Below are 27,246 nucleotides of genomic sequence, written 5' to 3'. Positions count from 1 at the left end.
AGGGGATGACATGGGCAGATTTGTATTTTAGACATATCACTTAGGGTTGGGATGTGGAGGATAGACTTCAGAGGTCAAGATTGGTGTAGAACAGTTTTTGTAAACACTCTGGACTCAGGACCCCTTTATACTCTTAAATGTTATTGAGGACCCAAAAGAGCTTTTATTTATGTGGTTTATATTTATCAATATTTACTATATTATAAATTAAAACAGAAAATTTAAAAATATTTATTCATTGAGAAATAACAATAATAAACCCATTACGTGTTAGCATAAGTAACAATTTTTATGAAAAATAAGTATTTTCAAACTAAAATTTAGTGAGAAGAGTGACATTTACATTTGTGCAAATCCTTTTAACGTCTGGGTTAATAGAAAATGACTGAATCCTCAAATCTGCTTCTGCGTGTTGATATCATGTCATGTATCCTCTGAAAAACTCCACTGTACACCCGTGAGAGAATGAGGGTGAAAAAGACAAATAACATCTTAGTATTATCATGAGCATAGTTTTGACCTTGCATATGCTCTGAAAGAGTCTCAGGGAGCCCTAGGATTCCCTGGACGACATTTTGAGAACCACTGATGTAGAGGAGCGAGTTTGGAAGCTGTTGTGAGTAGCGTAGGTGAAAAATAATGAGGGATCTGAAGCCAAGGCACTGATAGGGTGGATGAATGGAGAAGGGGAGATGAGTATGAGAGAAATTTAAGAAGAAAACTGTAAGAAGAAAGAGAAAAAAATTTTTTAGAGGATTCATAACGTATATTTATTCTTTAACTTATAAACAGCATTTAATTTGTCCTTCAAAAGTTAATTAGAATTGGTGACAGTTTTTCTCAGATACATCTCTCATGTCCAAGAAAGGGGAAGAATTTAGCCCATGATTAAAAAAACACAAGACGAGATCCCAGAAGGCAGTGTAGGGTCTAGGGCAAGGAGAATAATTGAGTTCCAACTAGGTGCATGCTTCACAACCAACCTGTGAAGTGGATATTTAGCTAGAAACAACAGAATTTGAACTCAGGTCTGTCCAACATAAAAGCTCTTTATTTTATTAGAGCAGAGTTAGAAGGGGTAGTCATGGCAAGGAGGTGATGCCCTTCTTAAGAGACAAGAGAGAGGATGGGTAAGGCAACAGATTTTGAAGTAGAGAGGAGCGAAGTAGAAGGAGTTTATTAACTTCATGGGTTGGTCCAGTTCAGGGTTATAATGATGGCAGACTTGGCCAGGATGGGTGTTGGGAGAGTGGAGGAACCTAGAATGTTTTGAGTCAGAGGAGCTTAGAATGTTCTGAGTCGCTACCAGGCTGGTTGCTCTAAGGAGTTGTGTTTGAGCCGAGCGAACAGCAGAGATGTCCGAAGGAAGAATGGCCCTCTGCCAGCTATGATTTTGCCTTGTTACAATGCAGGATGGATCCATGCTGTGCTTACCCCCGTGGACTGCCTTGCCTTTGGAGGGAACTTCTTACACAGCCTTAATATCGAAATGCAGCTCAAGTGAGTCCTGAAGCTGTGGTGATCCCTAGTTGGCCATTCCCATTTGCTACAGTCCTTGGGTTCTCCCCTATAGTGAGGAGTGCAGCATAGAAGGAGACGAGATCATCAGAAAGGAATGGATACTGGTTCCTGATGATGTTCAGTCCGAGGATGAATACCTCTTCCTCACTTAGTAGTTAAATGACTTTGGGCAAGTCACATAACCTTTGAGCCCGTTTCCTAACCCATAAAGTAGGGTCTTACAGGGTAGTTGTGAGGATTAGAGATAATGGATACAGAGCATCCAGAACAATACCTGATACATAGCAGGTGCTGAGTAAAGGGGATCCTTGTTATCGTTGTGCCTTCTTCCTCCAGAGCCTATGAGATTGAGAAGCGGCTGAGCACAGCAGACCTCTTCAAGTTCCCCAACTTTGAGACCATCTGTTGGTATGTGGGAAAACACATCCTGGACATCTTTCGAGGTATGGAGTCCTTTGCCAACTGTCCCTTTTGCCCTGCGCCCCTGAGTGTGTTTGCGTGTGCACGTATGTATGTAATCATCACCTCAACCAAGATACAGTACTATTCCATCACCACAAAGATCTCCCTAGCACTACCCCTTTATAGTTTCACCCACTCTCTCCCCCTGCACTATCCATAACTTCTGGAAACCACTGATCTGTTTTCCATCTCTTTGATTTTGTCATTTCAAGGTTATAAAAATGGAGTCATACAGTATGTGATGTTTTAAGATTGGCTTTTTTACTAAGTGTAATGTAGGGTAGAGCATGGATTTTAACTTTTTTATTTAGTAAAGGTCGCTGAGAAGATTAGATCACAGTGAAATTATCCCTGTTTCCTGCCAATTAAAGTAAGAAACTCAATCTGGATAGTCTCAGGGTTTCCTGGATATGCGTCCCATGGGGACAAGGCCCAGTCCTGACCATCCTGGCATCATTATGTTGGTTCCCGGGTATCAGCCCAGGTGGAAGCCAACCTGCTGGGTTTCCTCTTTCCTGGTCTGCTCTGAAATAGAGTGGCCCCCTTGCTTAGACCTGAGATTCTTCAAGGTGACTTGGCCAGAAGGAATCAGTATCTCAGAGTTACAAAGAACCTCAGAGGCCAGTGAGTACAGTCTCCTACCCAATACCTTAAGCCATTATTCTGCCACCTAGACAGATGGTCACTTAAATGTTCAATCAGAGGCTGGATGACTAACCATTTATTACCTGTTCTGAACAGCTCAGTTCGGTAGAAAATTCTTTATTGAACCTAAATCTGGCTGTTTATCATAACCTCCTCCTGGAGTAACTCAGGACAAGGGCATTAATGGCCCTTCAGATCTATGTAGGTGGCAGTCATGGTCCTCCTGAGTGTTCGCAGTTTGAAACCCAAGGGGCAGGGTAATGTGGTGGAAACAGCGCAGGCCTCGAATTCAGATATACATGGTTTCAGTCTTGGCTTTGACACTTACTAGGTGTGTACCCATGGTTAAGTCTCTTAGCCTCTCTCAGCCTCAGTTTCCTGAACTATAAAAGGAAGATAATGATACGTGGCTTACAGGGTGGGTATAAGGATTCAATGAGATATATGTTAAATGCCTGGCACGTAGTAGGTACTCATTAAATGAACACTGTGGGCCGGCCCCGTGGCTTGGTGGTTGGGTGCGCCCGCTCTGCTACTGGCAGCCCGGGTTCGGATCCCGGGCGCGCACCGACGCACCGCTTCTCCGGCCATGCTGAGGCCACGTCCCACATACAGCAACTAGAAGGATGTGCAACCATGACATACAACTATCTACTGGGGCTTTGGGGAAAAAAAGGAGGAGGATTGGCAAAAGATGTTAGCTCAGGGCCAGTCTTCCTCAGCAAAAAGAAGAGGATTGGCATGGATGTTAGCTCAGGGCTGATATTCCTCACAAAAAAAAAAAAAAAAACGAACGCTGTTATAAGACCTGAGAGCTTGAGTTATGCTCAGAACCTTGAGCATTTTCTCTAGTTGCCTAAAAAAAGTAACAAGTCTTTCACTTCCCTGCATGGCTTCATTGACGCTCTGCCTTCTTCTTTCCCCCTTTAGGTTTGAGAGAAAATAGGAGACACCCTGCCTCCTACCTGGTCCATGGTGGCAAAGCCCTGAACTTGGCCTTTAGAGCCTGGACAAGGAAAGAAGTAAATATACTTACTTCTCTACCTCATCTAGAGTTCTGCCCTCAGCAGGGACTGGCTTTGGGAGATGCTTTGGGGAGGTGGAAGAGGCCAGGGAGGCTTGCGCTCCTGGGGTTAGAGTGGAGGACTGGGCTAGGACTCCTTGGATTACGTTTTTAAGCTTTTCTTCTGATTATATAAAAAGTAATACATGCTTACTCTAGAGAATTAGAAAAATACAGGAGAGTGTAAAGAAGGAAAAACATCATCTGTAATTTTAACACTCAGAGGGAATTAACATTAACATTTGGGTGTATTTTCTTCTGGTCTTTTTTATATGCATTTTAAAAACATAATTGCTATCTCCCTGTACATACAATTTTGTATCTGAATTGGTTGGCTTGTCTTAATTTTCCTGTGTCACCAGAGTTCTCCATAAACATTTAATAGTTACATGATATTCTTTTGCAGGGATGTACCATCCTTACCTAACCACTTGTTTATTGTGGCTTCCTTTTTATTTATTTGGGAGGTAGTTATAGAAAATCATGCAGTGAATATTTGCATTGGTCTTTGTCCCTCATCTCTTGATTATTTCTTCAGGATAGATTCCTAGAAGAGCAATTACTAGATCAAAGTATATGAAAAAATGTAAGACTCTTTTTTTTTTTTTTTTTTTTTGTGAGGAAGATCAGCCCTGTGCTAACATCTGCCAATCCTCCTCTTTTTTTTTTCTGAGGAAGACTGGCCGTGGGCTAACATCCGTGCCCATCTTCCTCCACTTTATATGGGACGCCGCCACAGCATGGCTTGCCAAGCGGTGCATTGGTGCGTGCCGGGATCCGAACCGGCGAACCCCAGGCCGCTGCAGTGGAGCGTGCACACCTAACCGCTTGTGCCACCAGGCCTACCCCCAAAAAATGTAAGACTCTTGATGCATACTGCTACAATGGCTTTTTAGAAATATACTAATGGGGCTGGCCCCGTGGCTTACTGGTTAAGTGCACGTGCTCCGCTACTGGCGGCCCAGGTTCGGATCCCGGGCGTGCACCGACGCACTGCTTCTCCAGCCGTGCTGAGGCCGCGTCCCACATACAGCAACTAGAAGGATGTGCAACTATGACATACAACTATCTACTGGGGCTTTGAGGGAAAAAAAAGGAGGAGGATTGGCAATAGATGTTAGCTCAGAGCCAGTCTTCCTTAGCAAAAAGAGGAGGATCGGCATGGATGTTAGCTCAGGGCTGATCTTCCTCACCAAAAAAAAAAAAAGAAAGAAAGAAAGAAAAAAAGAAATATACTAATATCCATCTATCCAATTGAATACTAAACAACTATAAAAGAGATTAAGTAAGCTCTCTATGTACTGATTTGGAAAGCTCTACAGAATTTGTCAAGTAAAGGTGTAGAACCATGTGTATAGTGTGCTACCTTATGTGTAAAAAGGGGGAAAACAAGAATTATATTGATATGTGCTTGTATTTGCCCAAAGACACAATCTGGAGGGATGCAGAAGAAACTAATAAAAGTGGTTACCTGTGGGGGTAGGCTAATGGGACTGATGGCAGGGACAGATATATATTAAGGCTTTTCAATATGTATCTTTTTATATTGTTTGATTTTTGAACTATGTGAATGGATTACCTACTCAAAATGTTGAATGTTTTTAAAAAAACAATTTTAAGAAATGTAAAAAAAGTAGAAGAAATATCAATATATTCTCTTAATGCTTCTGATACTTCTTATAGACTCTTTCCCCTGCATACAGTGGCCTAAGGAGACCTTTCAGCCACTGTAGGCTTAACTTGCACAATCTCCCCATTTCCCGTTACCAGCCTGCCCCTCAGCTATCCTTGGATTTCATGTTTTGGGCCTTCTCTTGCTCCCTGGGCTCACCTACAGCTGGGCCTTAGCCTGTGATTCTGTTTCTCCACACCCCTCAGGTGTGGCTACCTTGGGTTTCTCCTCTGACCAGCCCATGAAGTGAACTTCAGAGAGACTCTATCCTGGGAACATCAAAAGGGAGGGAGGTAGGTGGGTCCTAAGCATTCATGCCCTGGGCCAGGATGGCCCCAGGGACCAAGGGATGGCCCCAAACAGCGTGGCCAAAGGGAGCTGGAGGAGAGTAGGACACAGATGTGAGGAGCCCACACTCATGGAAGAAGAAGTCTTTTGTGAAGTGCAGACCACTTCCATGGGAGGCACTCCCTCACCTTTCCTGAGCTCCTGGGCTGGGAGGAGGGAGCTGTTAAGATTATCCAGCTGGGTCACATGGGTTCTCAGCCCCCACCCCTGCTCAGCCACCAAAATAAATTCCAGATGGATTAAAAGAGTTAAAGGAAAAAAGAATCAAACCATGGGAAACAAGAAGGATATGCTGAGGAATTTTTATCTGTCCTCTGAATACAGTAGTGAAGTGAAAGCCGGTGGAAGAAATCACAAAGGGAAAGCTTGAGAGATCTGTCTACATAAAGATGTAAATCTCAAGGACTCAAAAAGATTGCAAACAAATTAAAAGAGAGACAACCAACAGGTCTCTCCCTGGGTTGCTGTTAAGCTAGCTATGGGCCTGTAGCTGCTCAGCACTGAGTTCTGTCTTCACAAGTGGAGAGGCCAGGTCGTCCCCAGGGATCTCCCTGAGGTCCTTGACTTTTTAAGTGGTGTGGCCCAAGCCCACAACTGAGTTCCTCACACCTCTTGACACTGTCCTTTATCAAATATATGTTTTGCGAATATTTTCTCCCAGTCTGTGGTTTGTCTTAGTTTTTATTTTTTATTAAGTCCGATTTATCAGTCTTTTCTTTTATGGTTCACGCTTTTTGTATCCTAAGTATCTTTGGCTAACCAAGGTCACAAAGATTTTCTCCTGTTTTCTTCTAAAGAGTTTATAGTTCTAGATTTTACATTCAGGTTTATGATCCATTTTGAATTTGTGTGTCTGTGTGTATGGTGCAAGATGTGGATTGAGGTTCTTTTTTTGCATATGGATATCTAGTCGGTCCAGTAGCATTTGTTAAAGAGACTACGCTTTCTTCATTGAATTGCTTTGGTACCTTTGTCGAAAATCAGTTGTCCATTTATGTATGGGCCTGTTCCTCATGACTTTTGTTTGACAGGCTCTGCCGGACCACGAGGATGAGATCCCAGAGACAGTGCGGACCGTACAGCTCATTAAAGATCTTGCTAGGGAGATCCGCCTGGTGGAAGTAAGAAGCATGGGGGCAGGGGAGGCGTTTGGGAAGGGCTCGAGGCTCAAGTGGCAGGTCAGGTTTTGCAGTTGGCATGAGAGCTCAGGGGAAGGGTTGGGAAGACCCCACCAAGGACCCTATTCATTCATTCATTTATTCATTCATTCAAATAATTACTGTGCGCCTCCAGTGTGCCACACACTGGGCTAGGTGCTTAGGATACATAAATGATGCAGTGGCTGTCCACAAAGAACTCACAATCTAGTAGAGGACCCTGGGCAAAGTTAACCTGTCTGACCCTCAGTTTCCTCATCTCTAAAGTGGGGATAATTATACCTACTCAAGGGTTATTAAAAGGATTAAATAAGGTAGTTGAGGTTGAGCACTAAGTATAGTGCTTGGCACACAGTAGGTGCTCAATAAATTCTGATAGTGGGTCATGGTAGTGGTGGGTGGTGGTGATCATAGTAGTAGTAGTTGTTGTTATTAATATTTTGACTCAGTCTCTGCATTCTGCAAAATGACAGTTCTCCTGGGTTGAAGATGATTACAAAGCCATGTTTCAACAGGTGGCATATACCATGAGGCAGTAAGGGGTAGTGGTAAGAGACTCAGAGAAACTTGGGTTCTGGTTCCTGTTCTGTCACTTGCAAGCCTTTCAGAGCCTCAGTATCCTTATCTGTAAAGTGAATTTAACTACCTTTTCATAGTTTTGTTAGGATTAAGAGCTAATGTATGTAGAGCTCCTCACACAGTGCCTGGCAGAGTAAGTACTCAATAAATGTGAGCCATTATTAATAGACTTTGCAGCAAAGAGAGAACTCAGTGTGGGCTGGTGAAATAGCAGAGGCACCACAGGAGAGTTGGTCTTGAGGAAGTTTAAACTTTCGTCTAGCTCAAAAGCTGTCAAGTTCCATTTAGTACCCAGGATGTAGGCACTAAATCAATGCTGAAGGGTGATCAGAGTGAGCTACTGAGAAGTTGGGCTTCTAGTCTAGCCTTACTGCCTGCAGCATGTGTCACTGCCTACACCATAGCTTGCCTTGTTCACCTCCTACTTCATTCTCCTCCATTCCCACCTGTCAGAATCCTTCAGGGTTTAGTTAAAAGGCCTAGCTTTTCTCTGGTTCTTCCCGCTTAAACCAGTTTTGTATACACAGAACTTTGGGCTGGTTGGAAGAGGACTTAGAGATGGATCATATCTGGTCCATTGGCTTTCAAATGTTTTAAAGCAATGTAATCCTTTTTTTCAAATGAGATCTTACGTTGAATCCCAATATATACAACCAAAGCATAGCTGCTATGAATAAGATGAAGGCGGGAGGCTTGGAGCTCCACTTGTTCCTCTTGTTTGCCTTCCATCTACCTCCAGTCCCCAGAACTCCTCCCAAGAAGCTCAAAGGAGCCACAGGGCATCTTTGGTTCACCTTTCCAGTCTAATTTTACAGCTTATCAAACAGAGCCCCAGAGCGGTCAGAGCAATTAGCCAAGATCACAGAGCTAGCTAGTAGTAGAATTAGGACTAGGACCTCTCTCCATCTCTCAAATCCTATAGTCGTTAGAGTTGGAACCACACAGTTTTGTACTCAATTATTTTCTGTCATGTCAGCTGCTCTTGGAGTCTTTTCTCTCCAATTTTGACAGTGGTGCTGGGCTTTTCCTCTGCTCGTCTTCTCCTTACTCATCAATGGCTGGGTAAAGAAAATGCCACCCAGTAAATTCTTGATGACTCATTGTGCAAAAACTAGGGTGTGCATATGTGGAGCATCTGTAAGCCACTTCCATGGCAGTACCACCAATGCCATGAACAGACCTCTGCTCTTAGCATAGAGAGAACCCTTGAGTAAGCTCTAACCGCCTCATGTACTAACACTCTTGTAGGATATCTTCCAACAGAACGTTGGGAAGACGAGCAATATCTTTGGGCTGCAGAGGATCTTCCCAGCCGGCTCCATTCCCTTAACCAGACCAGCCCATTCCACTTCAGTATCCATGTCCAGGCTGTCACTGCCCTCCAAAAGTGGTTCAAAGAAGAAAGCCCTGAAGCCCAAGGAACTCTTCAAGAAGGCAGAGCGAAAGGGCAAGGAAAGCTCAGCCTTGGGGCCTGCTGGCCAACTGAGCTATAATCTCATGGACACATACAATCATCAGGCACTGAAGACAGGCTCTTCCCAGAAAGCAAAGGTGGGTGCTGGCCCATGGGTTCAGCCCAACCCTTTTGGGTCCCTTGGAAAAGCAGGGTATCAAAAGGACAGGCTATCCTGTTTTCCCACCTCCCTTAGGGCCCCTGATGTTTGGCTACCAGTCCCACTCATTTAATAGGCATTTATTGAGACCTTGTCTGTGCTGGGCACTGTGATAGGTGCTGTGGACATAACCCTCAAGAGGCTGACAGGCTAGTGAGAAAGATAGACATAAAAACAAATGAGTGCAATGAAGTGTTGTGGATGCCACAATCAAGGGTGTAGATGGGACCCTGAAACACAGAGGGGGATGATTCTACTTGGGTAGGGGTGATGGTGAGATGCTCGTCTCAGAAAATGTGACACTTGAGCTGAATCTTGAAATGCTGAGATGGCAATGACATTTGAGAACATGGTATATGAGTGTCATGTTGGAGTCTTGCACAGGTCCTTGAGAAAAGCCCTCCTCCAGGGCTCCACCTTGCTTCAAGATTGTGGTGCCCTCCATGGGCATGTGAGGATGTTCCCTCCTCTTTTTAGGGAATATGTTTTACAAGATTGATAGGTTTCTCCTGAGCCAGCCATATATTCTCAACCTCTTGCTCCTGTGATCATTTGGGGTGGGAGTGGGGGACAGTTTAGCAGAAGGCCTTGGTTCAGGTGGTTTTGACAGTGAACTCAACCAGTGAACTCAACCAGTGAAACCAGAGGGAACTGGCCATCCTGATTCACATGGGAGTCCCAGACAGGTGACAACTGAGCCTCCTCCTTCTGCAGTTCAACATCACTGGTACCTGCTTGAATGACTCAGACGATGACTCGCCAGACTTGGACCTTGATGGGAATGAGGGCCCGCTGGCCCTATTGATGTCTAATGGCAGGTGAGGTGGGAAGAAGGAGCACAGAGATACTGGGACTGTTGGTGGCAACATGCCACTAAGACAAGGCATGGAATTGGGACCTGGGGCTAAGACATGGGTAGGGGAGGGACTGTACTTGGGGAAATACCCATATATTGTCAGATATCGTTGCTTAGTTCAGAGAACCATGGGAGTGTTGGGGTGGGTAGGGGGAGAGATCGGAATCTAACTGGCAATCCTGACAAAAGTCTTGTATAAGTTCTAGAAATTTCAGCAAGTCAGTGGGTCAGAACCACTGGCAGGAATGAGAGATAGTATTGCATACTGGTTAAGAGCATTAGTTTTTTAAATACCTTTTGCGCTTCGATTTTTAGGAAATTTTTTTGCAGAAATATTTTCACAGGTGTGTAAAGAGAAATGTTCAGTGTTCAATGCATCATTGTTTGTAATAGTAAGTAGTTGGAAACATGTTCATCAATAAGGGTTGGATAAATAAATTATGGTACATCTATACAATAGAATACCATGTAGCTGTTAAAAAGAATAAGTTTAATATCTGTTGACAAGAAAAGATGTCCAAGATATATTCTTAAGTGAAAAAATCAGGTTATAAAATAATTTATAGGAATGCTTCCATTTTAATTTTTAAAAAAAGCACATGTGCACACGTTTGTGTGTGCTTCTGTAGAAGAGTGACATATGGACTTTTTCCTTTATTTTTAATTTAACTTTTTTGAAGAAGTTTAAAATTAATGCAGTTTAGGGTGGCCGGCCCCGTGGCTTAGCGGTTGGGTGCGCGCGCTCTGCTGCTGGCAGCCCGGGTTCGGATCCCGGGCGCGCACTGACGCACCGCTTCTCCGGCCATGCTGGGGCAGCGTCCCACATGCAGCAGCTAGAAGGCATATGCAGCTATGACATACAACAATCTGCTGGGGCTTTGGGGGGAAAAAATAAATAAATAAAATCTTTAAAATTAATGCAGTTTAAAATTCAAAAAGGGGGCCGGCCCCGTGGCTTAGCGGTTAAGTGCGTGCTCTCCGCTGCCGGCGGCCCGGGTTCGGATCCCGGGTGCACACCGAGGCACCACTCCTCCAGCCATGCTGGGGCCGCGTCCCACATACGGCAACTAGAAGGATGTGCAGCTATGACAGACAACTATGTACTGGGGCTTTGGGGGAAAAATAAATAAATAAAATCTTTAAAAAAAAAAAAAAAAAAAATTCAAAAAGTGTGAAAGAATACTTAGTGAAAATTTCGCTCCCACCCCTTCTTGTTCTTCAGTTCCCCTCCCCATGAACAACCAATATCAGTGATTTCCTTTCAGAGATATTTATACACATTCATGCAAATAAATATATTTGTTATATATTTTATACTTGTCATGCCAAACTTATGACAGTAGTTATCTCTGGAAAGTAGGATAGGGGAGGCAGGAGAGGAATTCAATAGCATTTGAATTTTATACAATGAGCATGTATTTTCTTAAATAATTTTTAACAGAACATTTTCTAAAAGAATAAAATAAAAGCTGTTCACAACAAAAATCAGACAATCTCGAGTTTGAATCCCAGCTCTGACATGTATTTGCTGTGCAACCTTGGCAAGTTAATTAATCCATCTGCGCCTCAGTGTCCTCATTATATCTCCTATAGATAAAACTTACCTTAGGGTTGTTGGAGGACTAAATGAGACAATGTATGTAAAGTGCTTATCACAAGGCCTGGCACATAGTAAATGCTTAATAAATGGTAGCTCTTATAAATATGATGAAGTTGATGATGACGGTGGTAGTGATGATGATGGTGTGGGTATGGCTAGAAGATAAGTAGGTCATCAGAAACCCTGAAACATGTAGGGAGGCAGAAGCAGAGGCAGACAGTGAGAGTTATCATCTGGACACTCAGAACACCAGACAGGAGCAGTCAAGAACCAAGTGCAGAGCATGAACAGTGTAGGAACACAAGCGATGAGGATACCTTAATAGCTGTTTTGTAGGAAAAGGCTGTCTTCAGATCCCAAGGGCGAGTGTACTAGGTCCACCTGGCTGTGAAATAAAGGAAAAGGGAGTGTAAGAGTAGGGCAGATTCTGAAAGCAGCAGAGCTATCTTTGGGATTTGAGAAACTAGTTAGTAAACAGTAAGATAAAAAGACTGTTGAGCATTGCCCTTGTCCAGAACCCATGGTCAGTCTCCTGGGGAAGAGAAAATTGAGAGTCCTAAGGGTCCAGCCTATAATGGCTATTGAGGACACAATGAGACATTTTCCCCTTCCCCACCAGTCTTTCTTGTGCTGCTTCTATTACCTCCTGCATCGGCCAGAGGCTGCTGTTATGTGAACCTGGGGAGTCAAGGTATAGAAATATTTACAGACAGTGTGATGTTATGTCTGGGATTTTCTCCATAATAATCCAGTGTTTTGCAGGGACTAAGGTGTGGATAAAACAAAATTGGCAGTATGTTGATAGTTGCTGAAACTTAGCTGGGTGATAGGTACATGGGAGTTTGTTATACTTTTATATTTTTGTATGTTTGACATTTTTCATAATTAGAAGTTAATAAAAGATCAGGGTTCAAATAGCTATCATTTATTGAGCACCTGCCCTGTGTCAGACTCCATCTTAGTTGTTTACATACATTATTTTATTTAGTCCTCACAGCAATCCTGAAGGTAAGTGTTGTTATCCCCATTTTTACTAATGTGGAAAGTGAGGCTCAGAGAATTTAATTATAAGATTAGTTACCGTTGGGCACTTGCCATGTGTCAGTCTCTGCATTAGCTCTTTTAATCCTCCCGGCAACCCTATAGGTAGAAAACAGGTCAATTTAATAACAACCAATTCACTGAAAGCCAGTTTGCCAAATGACTATTTCTGAATGTATCAAGTGTACTGATTTACCAGAAACTTGTTTCTTTTTAACTATAAGGTTTATTCAGCAATTTGTACTGGTTAATATTGTTTACCACGTGTAACAGGATTATTTAGGCCACTTTTGAGTTTTTTCTACTTCCTTTATATATTTTTAACAACTTTTTTGAAGTATGATTTACATACTGTACAATTAACCTGTTTTAAGTGTACAATTAAATGACAGTAAATTTAAAGAATGTGCAACCATCACCACAATCCAATTTTAGAACATTTCTATGCCCCCAGAAAGATCCCTCATACCCACTTACAGTCAGTCCTGGTTGTCTTCCCCAGGTCCAAGCAACCACTAATCTATTTTCTATCTCTATAGATTTGCCTTTTCTAGACATTTCATATAAATGGAATCATATAATATGTGGTCTTTTGTGTCTGGCTTCTTTCACTTAGCATAATGTTTTTGAGTTTCGTCTATGATGTAGTATGTATCATTAATTGGTTCCTTTTTATTGCTGAATAGTATTCAATTGTGTGGGTATACCACATTTTGTTTATCCATTCACTAGTTGATGATCATTTAGTTTGATTCCACTTTTTGGCTATTATGAATAATGGTACTATGAGCATTCGTGTACAAGTTTTTGTGTTGACATATGTTTTCTTTTCTCAGTTAGGAGTAAAATTTGGAGTCATATGGTAACTCTGTGTTTAACTTTTTAAGAAACTGCCAAAATTTATTCCAAAGTGTCTGTAGCATTTTACATTCCCATCAGCAATTATGAGTTTCTCCATATACTGGCTAACACTTGTTATTGTCTGTCTTTTTGATTATAGCCATTCTGATGGATGTAAAGTGGTATCTCATTGTGTTTTTGATTTGCATTTCCCTAATGACTAATGATGTTGAGCATCTTTTTGTGTGATTATTGGCCATTTGTATGTCATCTTTAGAGAAATGTCTGTTCAAATCTTTTGCTCGTTTTTAAAGTGGCTTGTTTGTCTTATTATTGCATTCTAAGAGTTATTTAAATATTCTGGATACAAATTCTTATCCAGATAAATGATTTGCAAATATTTCTTCCTAGTCTGTGGCTTGTCTTTTCATTTTCTTAATGGTGTCTTTTGAAGCACAAACATTTTGAATTTTACCTAATCCTGGGTCACAAAGATATTTTCCGATATTTTCTTCTACAAGTTTTATAGTTTTAGTTTTTACATTTAGATCTATGATCTATTTTGAGTTAATTTTTGTGTACGATGTGAGGTAAGAGTCCCCATTCATTTCTTTGCATGTAATATCCAGTTATCTCAGCACCATTTGTTGAAAAGACCATCCTTTCCCCACTGAATTGCCTTGGCACCTTTGTCAGAAATCAGTTGACCATAAATATAAGGGTTTAGTTCTAGACTCACAGTTCGCTTCCACTGATGTATATGTCTATCCTTATGCCAGTATCACACTACCTTGAGTACTATAGCTTTATAGTAAATTTTGAAATTAAGTAGTATAAGTCTTCCAACTTTGTTCTTTTTCAAAATTTGTTTGGCCATGTTAAGTCCTTTGTATGCCCATATACATTTTACGATCAGCTTATTAATTTCTACAAAAAAGCTAGCTGCATTTTGATAGAGATTGCATTGAATCTGTAGATCAGTTTGGGAAATTGCCATCTTAACAATAAATAAACTTAAATAAAGTGTGACTGTTTTTATATTCTCTTTCTCTTTCTGTCCAGTACCAAGAGGGTAAAGAGCTTATCCAAGTCTCGGCGAGCCAAGATTGCGAAGAAGGCAGACAAGGCTAGGCTAGTGGCGGAACAGATGATGGAGGATGAATTTGACTTGGATTCAGATGATGAACTGCAGATTGATGAGAGATTGGGAAAGGAGAAAGCGACCCTGATAATAAGACCAAGTGTGTACCTGTTCTTTCTCTTTCCTGCCTGCCTGTTTCATGTTTGTTTTTGGTCCCCTTAATAGACTTAAGACCTTAGGCCTGAGCTTGTTAACATTCTGATTTACCAGCTCTGTAGGCCTCCATGTATCCTGTCCTCTAGAGATTTATTTATAAGCTAATTCCTAACCTCCCTAAATTAGTCATCTATGGTCATTACTTTCAGGAAAGTTATAGTTTTATTTTCTTTCCCCTGAGTGTTTGGCTCAGATGCTAATCTTAGCTTTATGATAAGTGCATTCTATTGTTTTCTAGAATTTCCCCGAAAGTTGCCCCGTGCGAAGCCTTGCTCTGACCCCAACAGAGTTCGTGAACCAGGAGAAGTTGAATTTGACATTGAGGTAGGAGCCTGGCATGTGTCTAGTCTTCTGCTCATTCTGGTTATGGAGACAGAGGACAGATTATCATTCTAGTTGGGGGGAAAAAAGATATCCTATGTATTCAATTCCTAAAATATTTATTAAGTGAAAAATATTGTGTGCTAAGTGCTGCTGAGCATATAAATGGAAGATTATAATTTAGTTGAAATACTTTTAAAATCCTTTAAAACAGAATAGAATAAAAGGCAGTGTGATGTAGCAGAAAGAGTATCTGATTTGGAATATCTGATTGTGACCTTACACAAATTATTTAACTTCACTGAGCTTTAGTTTCCTTATCTGTAAAATGGGAATTATAATACTTACCTCACAAAGATGCTGGGCAGATTAAGATGAAAGAGTGAGTATTCTGTTTGGTACTTGGTCTGTACTTGGAGCTCAGAAGATAGTATCAGGAGTGAGACTGTCAACCCTGTATTGGGGCCTTACCAGACCAACTCTGGGCAGCTGAGGTGATATTCTCTTTCCCAAACAGGAGGACTACACAACAGATGAGGACATGGTAGAAGGAGTTGAAAGCAAGCTCGGGAATGGGAGTGGAGCTGGTGGAATTCTTGATCTGCTCAAGGCCAGCAGGCAGGTGGGGGGACCTGACTATGCTGCCCTCACGTGAGTACTGGCTTTGATCTCCCCTTTCCAGGTGATCAGACAGCACACACCTCCCCCTCCTCCGCCCCCCCCCCCAGCTGCCCAAAGGGCTAGGTCAGCCAATCAGCAGATATTTTTCAAGACATTTAAAGGGACAAAGAATTAACCAGGGCATTTGGGCTAAAAGAATAAAGTAGACATGAAATCTGTCCTGAGGAACTTAAGATCTGACGGAGAGAGGATGTGTAGACTTCAAGGAGAATCAATTTGGGTTATTTGGAAGTTGGAAGAAGGGCTGGAAGAGGCATGGAAGGAGAACTGGGCCTTTCTTGGGCCTTGTTTAAAAAAGCGAAAGGATGCAGCATGGGTGAACAAGGAGGGAGGTGCGCCCCCCTTTTTGCCATCTTGCCTGCTGTCTGTGGAGAGACTTGAGGCAAGAAGGACTGGCCTTTTCATGAAAACTGTCTTTGATACTATCTTGATCCTTTAGTTTGATTTTTAGTTTTTCACCTGGGATGGTTCTCTCCTCTTTCCTCCTACCCTGAGCCCCGAAGCTGTTGTCCCTCCTCCCTGCCTATTCTGATGACTGGTTTCCTCTGACAACTAGAGAAACTCCCTCAGCATTTCTCCTCTGTCCTTTGCAGCGAGGCCCCTGCCTCTCCCAGCACTCAGGAGGCCATCCAGGGCATGCTGTGCATGGCCAATCTGCAATCTTCATCATCCTCACCCGCTACCTCCAGCCTGCAGGCCTGGTGGACCGGGGGACAGGACCGAAGCAGTGGGAGCTCCAGCAGTGGGCTGGGCACAGTGTCTAGCAGTCCTGCTTCCCAGCGCACCCCAGGGAAGCGGCCCATCAAGCGTCCAGCATACTGGAGAACCGAGAGTGAGGAGGAGGAGGAGAACGCCAGTCTGGATGAACAGGACAGCTTGGGAGCATGCTTCAAGGATGCAGAGTATAGTAAGGGCAGCTGAGCACTTGGGTCCATTCCAGAAAGGCTCCCCCCAGCCCCAATCTCAGTCCCAGTCCCAATCCCAATCCCAATCCCAGACAGCCTGTAGTGAGCAAAGGCCTGGCCTTTAAACCTGATACTTGGTTTTTCTGAGCTGTATTTTCTTAATCTGTAAAATGGGGATATCTCACAGGTTGATATAAGAATTAGAGATGATGCTTGCATAGAGCACCTGGCACAGTGTCTTGCCCATGGGAGGCCTCAAAAAATGGTGGCTATTATAATTAGCTGTCATCCATTTTTAGCATTGTCCAACCTTCACTTCTGGTGACATTTTTCCCTCTTGCCTATTTTACTTCCATCACTTATAGCATTTGTGTTCTGTGTCATTCAGTTCATCTCTTGCAAAGGTATATAATGGCCTTGCAGTGGGCTTTTTACATTTAAGAGATGACTCCTTTTTTTTAAGATAAGGTTTATTGAATACTACAATATATAAAGCACTTTTTTGTATAGTGCAGCTGACTTTAGTGTGGGTTTTTGTTTTAATATTATTTTTAAAAAATTAACGCTCATTGACCAAAATTAGAACAAGACAGAGGAAGCAAAAATTCCCTTTGACTAGCATTCTTCCCCCTCTGAGGAAGGTTACCCAAAAGTAACCTTTATTATCAGTTGGATGTATACCTTTCATTTTCTTGTGTTTACACCCATATGTAGACAGAGATAGATAAAGGTATAGTTTTGTTTAATGTGTGTAATTCTACAACTTGCTTGGATATCTTTCAACATCAGTACATAGAGAACTACTTCAATACACTGAGATCTACCTGCTGCATAGTAGTCTATAGCATAGATGTACCATCATGTGTTTAACCATTCCCTGCTGGTTAACATTGAGGTTGTTTCTAATATTTTAGTGTTACTAGCAATGCTGCAATGAAAATTCTTGTAAATAACCCTTTGTGCCCATGTGCCAGTTAACATTTCTCTAGGGTAGCTAGACCTGCTGGGCTGAAGGATATGTGTAAAATAAATGTTAATAGTGCCAAATTCCCCTCCAAAAGGGCCGGTATATGAGCAGTGTATGAGAAATACCTGTTTCCCTACAGCCTTATCAGCAGTGGATGTTAGCCTTTTTAATTTTTGCCAATCTGATGGCAAAAAATGGTGTCTCAGTTTGTTTGTTTTATGTGTTTATTGGCTCTTTATTCCTTTTCTGTGAATTATCTATTCAGTCTTTCACCCATTTTTCTATTAGGATGTTTGTTTTTCTTATTGATTTTTAGGAGTTCTTTATATATTCTACATTTGTTGGAGTGTTTTTTATATGTTCTGGAAATGTTGAAAAATATTTCCTCCTGGTCTGTTGTTTGTATTTTAATTTTATTGTGTTTTTTAGCATGTAGAAGATTTCAGTTTTTACATAGTCATCTTTATCAATTTTTTTGTATTTTATGTCTTGTGTAAGAAGTCTTTCTTATTTTCACCCAAAACTTGTATAGAAGTTAAAATTTTAGCTCTTTATCTGGAATTAAGTTTTGTGAATTGTGGGAGGTAAGAATCTAAGTTTACTTTTCTCCATGTGGATAGTCATTTGCCTCAACACCATTTGTTGACTAGTTCGCCATTATCCTCCTGATTTGAAGTTTCACTTTTGTCATAAACTAAATTCCTATATATATGTGGATTTGTTTTTCTACTTTATTCCCACTTCTATCCCTTAATAGCTATGTGACCTTGGGCAAGCTAGTTAACCTCTCTGTGCCTCTCTGTGATAATAGTACCTACCTCATAGGTTGTTGTGAGGATTAAATGAATTAATATACATAAAGCACTTAGAACATTGCCCAGCACATGATAACTGCTGCGTGTTAGATATTGTTAATATTGTTCTGTTCCATAAAATCAATTTGTCTTATTCCTGTGGTAATGCCACGTAGGTTAGTTACTATAGGCCTTGTGTCTGGCAGGGCAGATCCCCTCTGCAGAACTTGCTTTAGACCTGAGGAGAGCTCAGATGCTCTCAGCAAGCCCGTCTCTGGGGTAAGCTGTGATTGGTCTTAGGGGCGTGCCAAGTTCCCCTGGCCACCCACCCTACCTTCAGCAGACAATCACATCGACCTACAGCCAAGACATCCAGACCTAGTCTAACTAGTCCCCTCAGAACAAACAGCTTACTCAGCCTCTGCTTTCCCCTCCCCCTCCCTGCTTTGCCCAGCAACACTACAAAGGCAGTTTAACAAGGAGATACCTACCTACTTGTTATTTTTCCAGAATTTCTAGGGCATTATTGAGCTTTTTCTAGTCCAGATGGATTTTAGAATCAGCTTATCAAATTCGGTGAAAAATCCTATTAGGATTTTTTATTAGAATTGCATGGCATTTCTAGATTAATTTATGGAGACATCTTTCATCAGAAGCCTTTCTGCTGTAATGGGATGTATGCATTCCTGAAAAACTTCATGTCCTGAAAATTTGTACACTAAAAATAATAGGGCTTATAAGAAAAAGAGGGTTAGGGGCACACCCCTCAAAATCTCTGTGACTTTGAAGCCAAAACACTGATCCAAATAATGACAGTCCTGATAATAATCCTTGCCCAGTTACAGCCCATTGGCATTTGCACCCAGCATCAGAGTCAGTGGATCTTTTGTAACCTTAAACCCTGGGCTCGGGTTTCCTCCTTCCAAGATGTAGGTTCTTGAGGGCATTTGCTTAATAAGATAGATACCAACCTCATCAAATTAAAATCTGATCCAGGACCTAGCCTTCAGCAATCTTTTTTTTTTCTTTAAACACAGGGGATAGTGTCTTTACAACTTTTTCATCTGCTCTCTCAGCCATCCTCCTCTCCCAATAGAGCTTAATTTTGTAGAAAACAGAACTACCATTTGCTCTTCCTCTGATGGGAGGCACTATTGCAGAATTTTTAGCTTTTGTCTGTATGTCTTCATGTATTGCTAAGGCTTTCTTTGTAATTGTGAGAAAATTTGCCACTGATTATTTAAAAACAATATGCCAGGGAAAATTGCTTTTGAACCAGTGCAACTTCTGGATGGCATTGATGTCATTCTGCTGTTTACCTTTTGGGTATGAGCAATCACAAAACAAGCCATCTTGTCCTTCTATCTTCAAACGTGGTCTCTTTCTCCATTTATTCAGGTTTTCTTGTATATTTCTTCTTCAGTTTATCCCTAGGTATTTTATTTTATAGTTTGGTTCTTATTAAAAGCGGCACCTTTTTACCTATTACATTTTCCAATTGGCTGTTGCTAGTATGCAGGAAAATAATTGATTTTTCCATATTGATCCTGTATTGGATTGTCTTACTATACTCTTATTAGTTCTATTAGTTTTTCAGTTAATTGTCTTGGGTTCTTGAAGTAGGTGATCTATGTCCCCTGTCTTAGTTTGCTAGAGCTGCCATAACAAAATACCACAGACTTAGACAACACAATACCACAGGCTTAGACAACAGAAATTTATTCTCTCTCAGTTCTGGAGGCTGGAAGTCCAAGATCAAAGTGCTAGTAGGGTTGGTTTCTCCTGAGGCCTCTCCTTGGCTTGCAGATGACCACCCTCTTGCTGCCTCTTCATGTGGGCATCCCTTTGTGCACATGGGCCCCTGGTGTCCCTCTGTATATCCAAGTCTCCTCTTCTTAAAAGAACACCAATCATATTGGATTAGGGCCCACCCTAGTAGCCTCATTTTAACTTAATTACCTCTTTAAAAGCCTTATTTCCAAATACAGTCGTATTCTGAGGTACTACGGTTAGGAATTCAACATTTGAATTTTGAGGGGGATACAATTCAGCCAATAAGATCCCCTTTCTAGTATTCATACCTCTAGATTTTTCTAGTTTTATTTACAGTGTTGAGTAGTAATGGTGAGAGGGAGCATCGTTGTTTTGTTTCTGACTTTAAAGGTACCAATATTTCTCCACTTAATATATAGAGCTCTGTAGGTCTCTGGTAGATTACTCTCAAAGTTCAGGGGAGTCTCCGTCTCTAGTTTGAGCGATTTTTGTTTGTTTTAAAATCAGGAGTGGAATTAGGTTTTCTCAAATGTTTTTTTTGACATCTTTTGATATAAATACATGTTTTTTTATCTGTTAATTTGTTAATGGTGATTTACATTAATAGAATTACTGATTTTGAATTGACGTTTCCTTCATGGGATTAGCTGTACTTGATCATGGTGTTTAACAGTACTGTCATGCATTGCTTAATGACAGGGATACATTCTGAGAAATGTGTTGTTAGGTGATTTTATCATTGTGTGAACATCATAGGGTGTACTTACACAAACCTAGATGGTATAGCCTACTACACACCTAAGCTACATGGTACTAATCTTATGGGACCACCATCGTATATGCAGTCCTTCATTTACTGAAATGTTGTTATGTGGCACATGACTGTAGTTTGTCTAGTTTATTTGATTACTAATGATCTCTAATGTTTATTTGGTGTTTGTTTACTATTAATTTCTGGTTTTATTTTATTCCTTTTTCTTCATGGTTTTTGTACAACATCTTGAGTTGAAAGCTCTGTTCATTTATTTTCAGTCTGTTTTCTCTTTTAATAGAGTTTTTTAAATTTTATTTTTTAAATTAGCATGAAGTAAAATTGGCTTTGTTGGTATACTCATGTTTAGATTCTTGTAACCGTCACCACCACCACCACCACAATGAGGATACAGAATCCCCCCAAACTCCATTATGTTATCCCTTAGTAGTTATGCCCTCCTTCTACCCCTAACCCCTGCAACCACTGATCTGTTCTCCATCACTGTGATTTTGCCTTTGCCAGAATGTCATGTAAATGGAATTATACAGTACGTAATATTTTGAGACTGGCTTCTTTAACTCAGTATAATGCCTTTAAGATTCATCCATGTCATTGCATATCAATAGCTTGTTCCTTTTTATTGCTGAGTAGTATTCCATTGTATGGATATACAGTTTCTTTATTCATTCACCCATTGAAGGACATTTGTGTTGTTTACAGCTTTGGGTGATTATGAATTCAGCTGCTGTGAACATTCGTGTGCAGGCTTTTGTGTGAACATGAGTTTTCATTTCTCTAGGGTAAATACCTAGGCGTGGGATTCCTGGGCAGTATGAGCAGTGGATACTTTAACTTTGAAAGAAACTACCAAACTGTTTCCCAGAGTGTTGGTGCCATTTTACATTCCCACCAGCAATGTGTGAGAGTTCCAATTGCTCTGCATGTTTATCAGTACTTGGTATTGTCAGTATATTTATTTTAGCCATCCTAATAAGCATGTAGTGATATCTCATTTAATGGCTCATCTAATGGTTAATGATGTTGAACATCTTTTCATGTATTTATTTGTCATTCATACATATATCTTCTTTTTCTGAAATATCTTTAAACAGACACTTTGAATGACTTCTGCCCATTTTTTAATTGAGTTATTTTTTTTCTTAATTGTTGAGCTTTGAAAGTTCTTTATGTAGTCTAAATTCAAGTCTCTTGTTAGGTATATGATTTACAAATATTTTCTCCCAGTCTGTAGCTTGTCTTTCATTCTCTTAACACTTTCTTTCTTAAAGCAAACACATTTTCTAGAAAGTCCAGTTTATCAATTTTATCTTTTATGGATTATGCTTTTGGTGTCTTATTTAACAACTGTTTCTGTAAACCTCAGGTCATAACAATTTTCTCCTCTTTTTTCATCTAAAAATTTTATGGTTTTAGGTTTTACATTTCTATCCATGATCCATTTTGAATAAATTTGTATATAAGGTATGATGTTTAGGTTGAGGTTCACCTTTTTTTTTTTGGCATATGGATGTCCAACTGTTCCAACACCATTTGTTGAAAAGACTGTCTTTTTTTCCATTCGCTTCCATTTGTAGCTTTGTCAAAAAGTGAATGGCCATATTTGTATGGGTCTGTTTCTGAATTGTTTTATTCTTTTTCATTGATCTATGTGTCTGTCCCTTTGTCAATACCTCACTGCTTTTATTACTTTAACTTTATAGTGATTCTTAAAATCAAGTAATATGATTTCTTCAATTTTTCCTATCCATATACATTTTAGAGTCAATTTGAATCCACAAAAATTTCTGCTGAGATGTTGATTGGAATTTTGTTAAATCTATAGGTCAATTCACGGAGAATTGACATCTTTATTTTTTATTGAGGTGAAATTCACATAACACATAATTAACCATTTTAAAGTGTACGATTCAGTGACATTTAGTGCATTCACAATGTGGTGCAAACACCACCTCTCGCTGTTTCCAAGACATGTTCACCACCTCAGAAAACACCCTGTATCTATTAAGTAATTGTTCCCCCATGTCCTCCTCCCCTCTTCCCCTGGTAACCACTAATCTGTTTTCTGTCTGTATGGATTTGCCTATTATGGATATATCATATACTATGTGACCTTTTGTGTCTGGCTTCTTTCACTTAGCATAATGTTTTCAAGGTTCATCCAAGTTGTAGCATGTGTCAGTATTTTGTTCCTTTTTATGCCTGAATAGTATTCCATTGTATGGATATACCACAATTTGTTTATCCATTCATCTGCTGATGGGCATTTGGGTTATTTCCACCTTTTGGCTGTTAAGAATAATGCTGCTGTAAACATTTGGATGCATGTTTCTGTGGGGACATAGGTTTTCATTTCTCTTGGGCATAAACGTAGGAGTAGAATTGCTAGGTTATAGGATAATTCTATGTTTAACTCTTTGAGGAACCACCAAACTGTTTTCTGTAACAACTGCAATAGAATTGTCACCTTAGGTATATTGAGTCTTCTAATCTATGTACATGGTATGTCCATCCACATTTAGACTTTTAAAAATTTCTTTCATCAGTGTTTTATAGTTTTCAGCATGCAGATCCTGCACATGTTTTGTTAGATTTATCCCTAAGTTCTGTATTTTTAGGAGATATTATAAATGGTACCATGTTTTAACCTTTGGTTCCCATTTGTTTATTGTTAGTACATATAAATATGATTGATTTTTGTGTGTTGACCTTGTATCATGCAACCTTGGTAAACTCACTTATTAATTCTAGGAGGTTTTTTTTGGTATATTCTTGGTATTTTTTTGTATAGATGATCATGTCATGTGAAAGTAGGGACAGTTTTAATTTCTTTCTAATCCATATGTCTTTTTTTCTTCTTGCATGTTTATTCTGACTAAGATTTCAAGCACAATGTGGTGAGAGTGAACACCCTTGCCTTGTTCCCAGTCTAAGGAGGGAAAGCATTCAGTCTTTTCACTATTATGATGTTAGCTGTAGGTTATGAGATTAAGGAAGTTCACTTCTATTCCTATTTTGCTGAAAGTTTTTTATAAATGGATGTTGAATTTTGCCCAGTGTTTTTGTTCCATCAGTGGATATGATCATGTGGTTTTTCTTCTTTAGTGTATTAATATGGTAGGTTACATTGATTGATTTTCAAATATTGAACCAGACTTCAAATCACAGGATAGACCTTTCTTGATAATGGTGTATTATTCTCTTTATATATTATTGAACTTGATTTACTAATATTTCACTCAGCATTTTTATGTCTATGTTCATGAATGATATTGGTCTGTAATTTTCTTTTCTTGTACTCTCTGTCTTTAGTTTTGGTATCAGGGCAATGATACCCTCAAAGAATGAGTTGGGAAGTGTTCCCTCCTCTTCTATTTTCTAGAAGAGGTTGTGTAGAATTAGTGTTTCTTTTTTTTTCTTTTTTAAATGTTTAGTAGAATTTGTGAGTGAGACCATCTGGGCCTAGAAATTTCTTTTTCAGGTTTTAACTATGGATTTATTTTCTTTAGTAGATACAGGATTATTCAGGTTATCTATTTCATCTTGGGTAAGTTTTGATAGTTTGTATCATTCAAAAAATTGGTCCATTTCAGCTAAATTGTAGGATTTATGGGCATAGAGTTCTTTGTAGTATGCCCCTATTATCCATTTAATGTCTGTGATGTCTTTAGTGGTATCTCCCTTTTAATTCTTGATATTAGTTATTTGTGTCGTCTTTTATTTTCCTTTGTCATTCTTACTGGTGTTTTATCAATTTAATTGATCTTTTCACAGGACCAGCTGTTTGGTTTCATTTAAAATTTATCAAGACTTGTTTTACTACCCAGGGTTTGTCTATATTGATAATTTTGTGTTGTGAACTTGAGAAGAATGTGTATTCTGCTATTGTCGGGTTGAGTGTTGTTTTGTGCCTGTCTCAGCCTTTAATAACTGATATTGTGGTTGGACTGGCCCTTGTGGTTCTTATGATTGTGAGATCAGCACTTATTGCCCTTCAGCAATAACCATCAGGAAACTTTGAAAAAATAAAGGTTTATTACTCATAGGACCTGGAAATTACACAGCACACTTGGGGCCACACAGTGAGGCCATAGGTAGAGAGAAAGAGAGAATGTACAGGCCTGGAGTTTGGCTTTAATGGAGTCAAGGGGGGTGCCTAGGGTTTTGTGGGCTCACTCTTTATTGATGAATTTAAAACATAAGAGTGGGAATTTAAAGTGAGAGAAGAGAAAAAAAAACCCAGGTGGCCCCAAATTATCACTTATTGTAATCAAACAAGATTTCTAAAACAAGGGAGCCTCAGTGCAGGGAGGTGACCTGGCTCTTTATCTAGTTGTATGGCTGGCAATGTGTTTATTCAAGATAGCCCTCTCAAAATGGATGCCTCTTTGAAATGGATGCCTTGGCAATCAAAGCTGAAATCAGGCACTTGCATTACAAAACAGAAAAAAACAACTGCCAGGGCTTACACTACAAGTGTTCTATAAATTTCAATTAGATCAAGTTGATTGATGGTGATGTTCTATATCCTTGCTGATTTTCTGTCTACTTGTTTTATCGATTACTGAGAGAGATGTCTTGAAGTCTCCAAGTATAATTGAGGCTTTATCTATTTCCCCTTTTATTCTAGTTCCATCAATTTTTGTTTCATATATTTGGAAACTCTGCTGTTAGGTGCATCCACATTTACGATTGTTATGTCTTCCTGTTGAGTTCACCGTCTTGTCGTCATGTTATATCCCTGTTTACTCTGGTAATTTTCCTTGGTCTGAAGTTCCTTTTCTGATGATATAGCCAATCCAACTTTCTTTAATTAGTGTTGATATTGTATATCTTTTTATATCCTTTTATTTTTAACTTACCTATATGATTACATTTAAAATGAGTTTCTTCTAGACAGCATTTAGTTGAATCTTGTGGTTTTTGAAAAATCCTTATTGATAATCTCTGTCTTTTAATTGCTGTTTTTAGATCATTTACATTTAATGTAATTAATGATATGTTCAGATGAAGGCTTACCATTTTCTTATTTCTTTTTTCTTTATTACATCTGCTTTTTATTTCTCATTTCCTGCCTTCATTTGGATTATTTGAATAATTTTTAGTATTGCATTTTAATTTATCAATTGAGTTTTTTACTGTTTCTCTTTGTCTAATACCAGTTCTTAAAGAGACTGTCCTTTCCCCATTGGATGCTCTTGTCACCCTTGTCAAAAATCAGTTGACTATAGATGTATGGGTTCCTTTCTGGACTCTCAATTCTATTCCATTGATCTGTATGTCTGTCGTTTTGCCAATACTACAGTGTGTAGATTACTGTAACTTGGTAGTAAGTTTTAAAATTGGGAAATGTGAATCCTCCAACTTTATTCATCTTTTTCAAGATTGTTTAGGCTGTTCAGGGTCCCTTGCAATTCCATTTGAATTTTAGGTTCAACTTTTCCATTTCTGCAAAGAAAGCCATTGATATTTTTATAGGAATTGGATTGAATGTGTAGAATGCTTTGGGTAGTATTGCCATCTTAAAAATATTAAGACATCCAATCTATGAATATGGGATGTCTTTCCATTTATTTAGGTCTTCTTTAATTTCTTTCAGTAATGTTTTGTAGTTTTCAGTATATAAGTCTTACACCTCCTTGGTTAAATTTATTGCTACTTATTTTTTTTGATGCAGTTGCAAATGGAATTGTTTTCTTAATTTCCTTTACATATTGTTCATTGCTAGTATATAGAAACACAATTGATTTTTATATGTTGATCTTGTAGCCTGTAACTTTACTGAATTCTATTAATAGCTCTAATAGTTTTTTTGAAGATTCTTTAGGATTTTCTATACATAGAATAAGGTAATCTGCAAATAGTTTCATTTCTTCCTTTCCAATTTGAATGCCTTTTATTTTTTTCTTAGCTAATTGCTCTGGATAGAACTTCCAGTACAATGTTTAATAGTAGTGGTGAAAGTGAGCATCCTTGTCTCATTCTTGATCTTAGGGGAAAGCTTTCAGTCTTTCACTATGGAATGTGATGTTAGTTGTGGGTCTTCACAAACACCTGTTACCATATTGAAGTGTGGAATCTAAAAATATCTATTTCTAGTTTTCTGAGTATTTTTATCTTGAACGGGTGTTGGATTTTGTCAAATGCTTTTCTTGCATAGACTGAGAGGATTATGTTTTTTCTTTGATTTTATTAATGTGGTGTATTTTCTTGATTGATTTTCTTTTTTTTTGGAAAAAGAAAATATATTTTTGTCATTAAACCTTAAATGACTTTAATCTTCTTCATACAGTTTTGAAAAATATCATTTATTTCTTTTTTCTTTCAGTTTTATTGAGA

General features: G+C 39.5%; 1 protein-coding gene across 6 annotated transcripts in view; it reads left to right on the top strand.

The window, feature by feature from the left end:
• Positions 1-27,246, top strand: part of PHF8 (PHD finger protein 8) — a 99,544-nt gene that overhangs the window by 39,202 nt on the left and 33,096 nt on the right. For 5 of the 6 annotated variants that reach the window (XM_087427751.1, XM_087427747.1, XM_004443212.3 and 2 more), the window contains 10 exons: positions 1,413-1,500; positions 1,858-1,964; positions 3,559-3,650; positions 6,743-6,832; positions 8,696-8,998; positions 9,775-9,878; positions 14,460-14,638; positions 14,933-15,018; positions 15,533-15,666; positions 16,290-16,603. In XM_087427751.1, the coding sequence (XP_087283877.1) occupies positions 1,413-1,500; positions 1,858-1,964; positions 3,559-3,650; positions 6,743-6,832; positions 8,696-8,998; positions 9,775-9,878; positions 14,460-14,638; positions 14,933-15,018; positions 15,533-15,666; positions 16,290-16,603 (1,497 nt within the window). The remainder of the gene's footprint in view (positions 1-1,412; positions 1,501-1,857; positions 1,965-3,558; positions 3,651-6,742; positions 6,833-8,695; positions 8,999-9,774; positions 9,879-14,459; positions 14,639-14,932; positions 15,019-15,532; positions 15,667-16,289; positions 16,604-27,246) is intronic. The other variant, XM_014797426.2, reaches the window with a different exon arrangement.

The sequence above is a fragment of the Ceratotherium simum genome, chromosome X (assembly GCF_057802395.1).
Source record: "Ceratotherium simum simum isolate JZ-2026a chromosome X, ASM5780239v1, whole genome shotgun sequence".
In the NCBI taxonomy this organism is placed as follows: domain Eukaryota; kingdom Metazoa; phylum Chordata; class Mammalia; order Perissodactyla; family Rhinocerotidae; genus Ceratotherium; species Ceratotherium simum.
The sequence above is the reverse complement of the archived record's forward strand: the minus strand, read 5'-3'. Positions and strand labels throughout refer to the sequence as shown.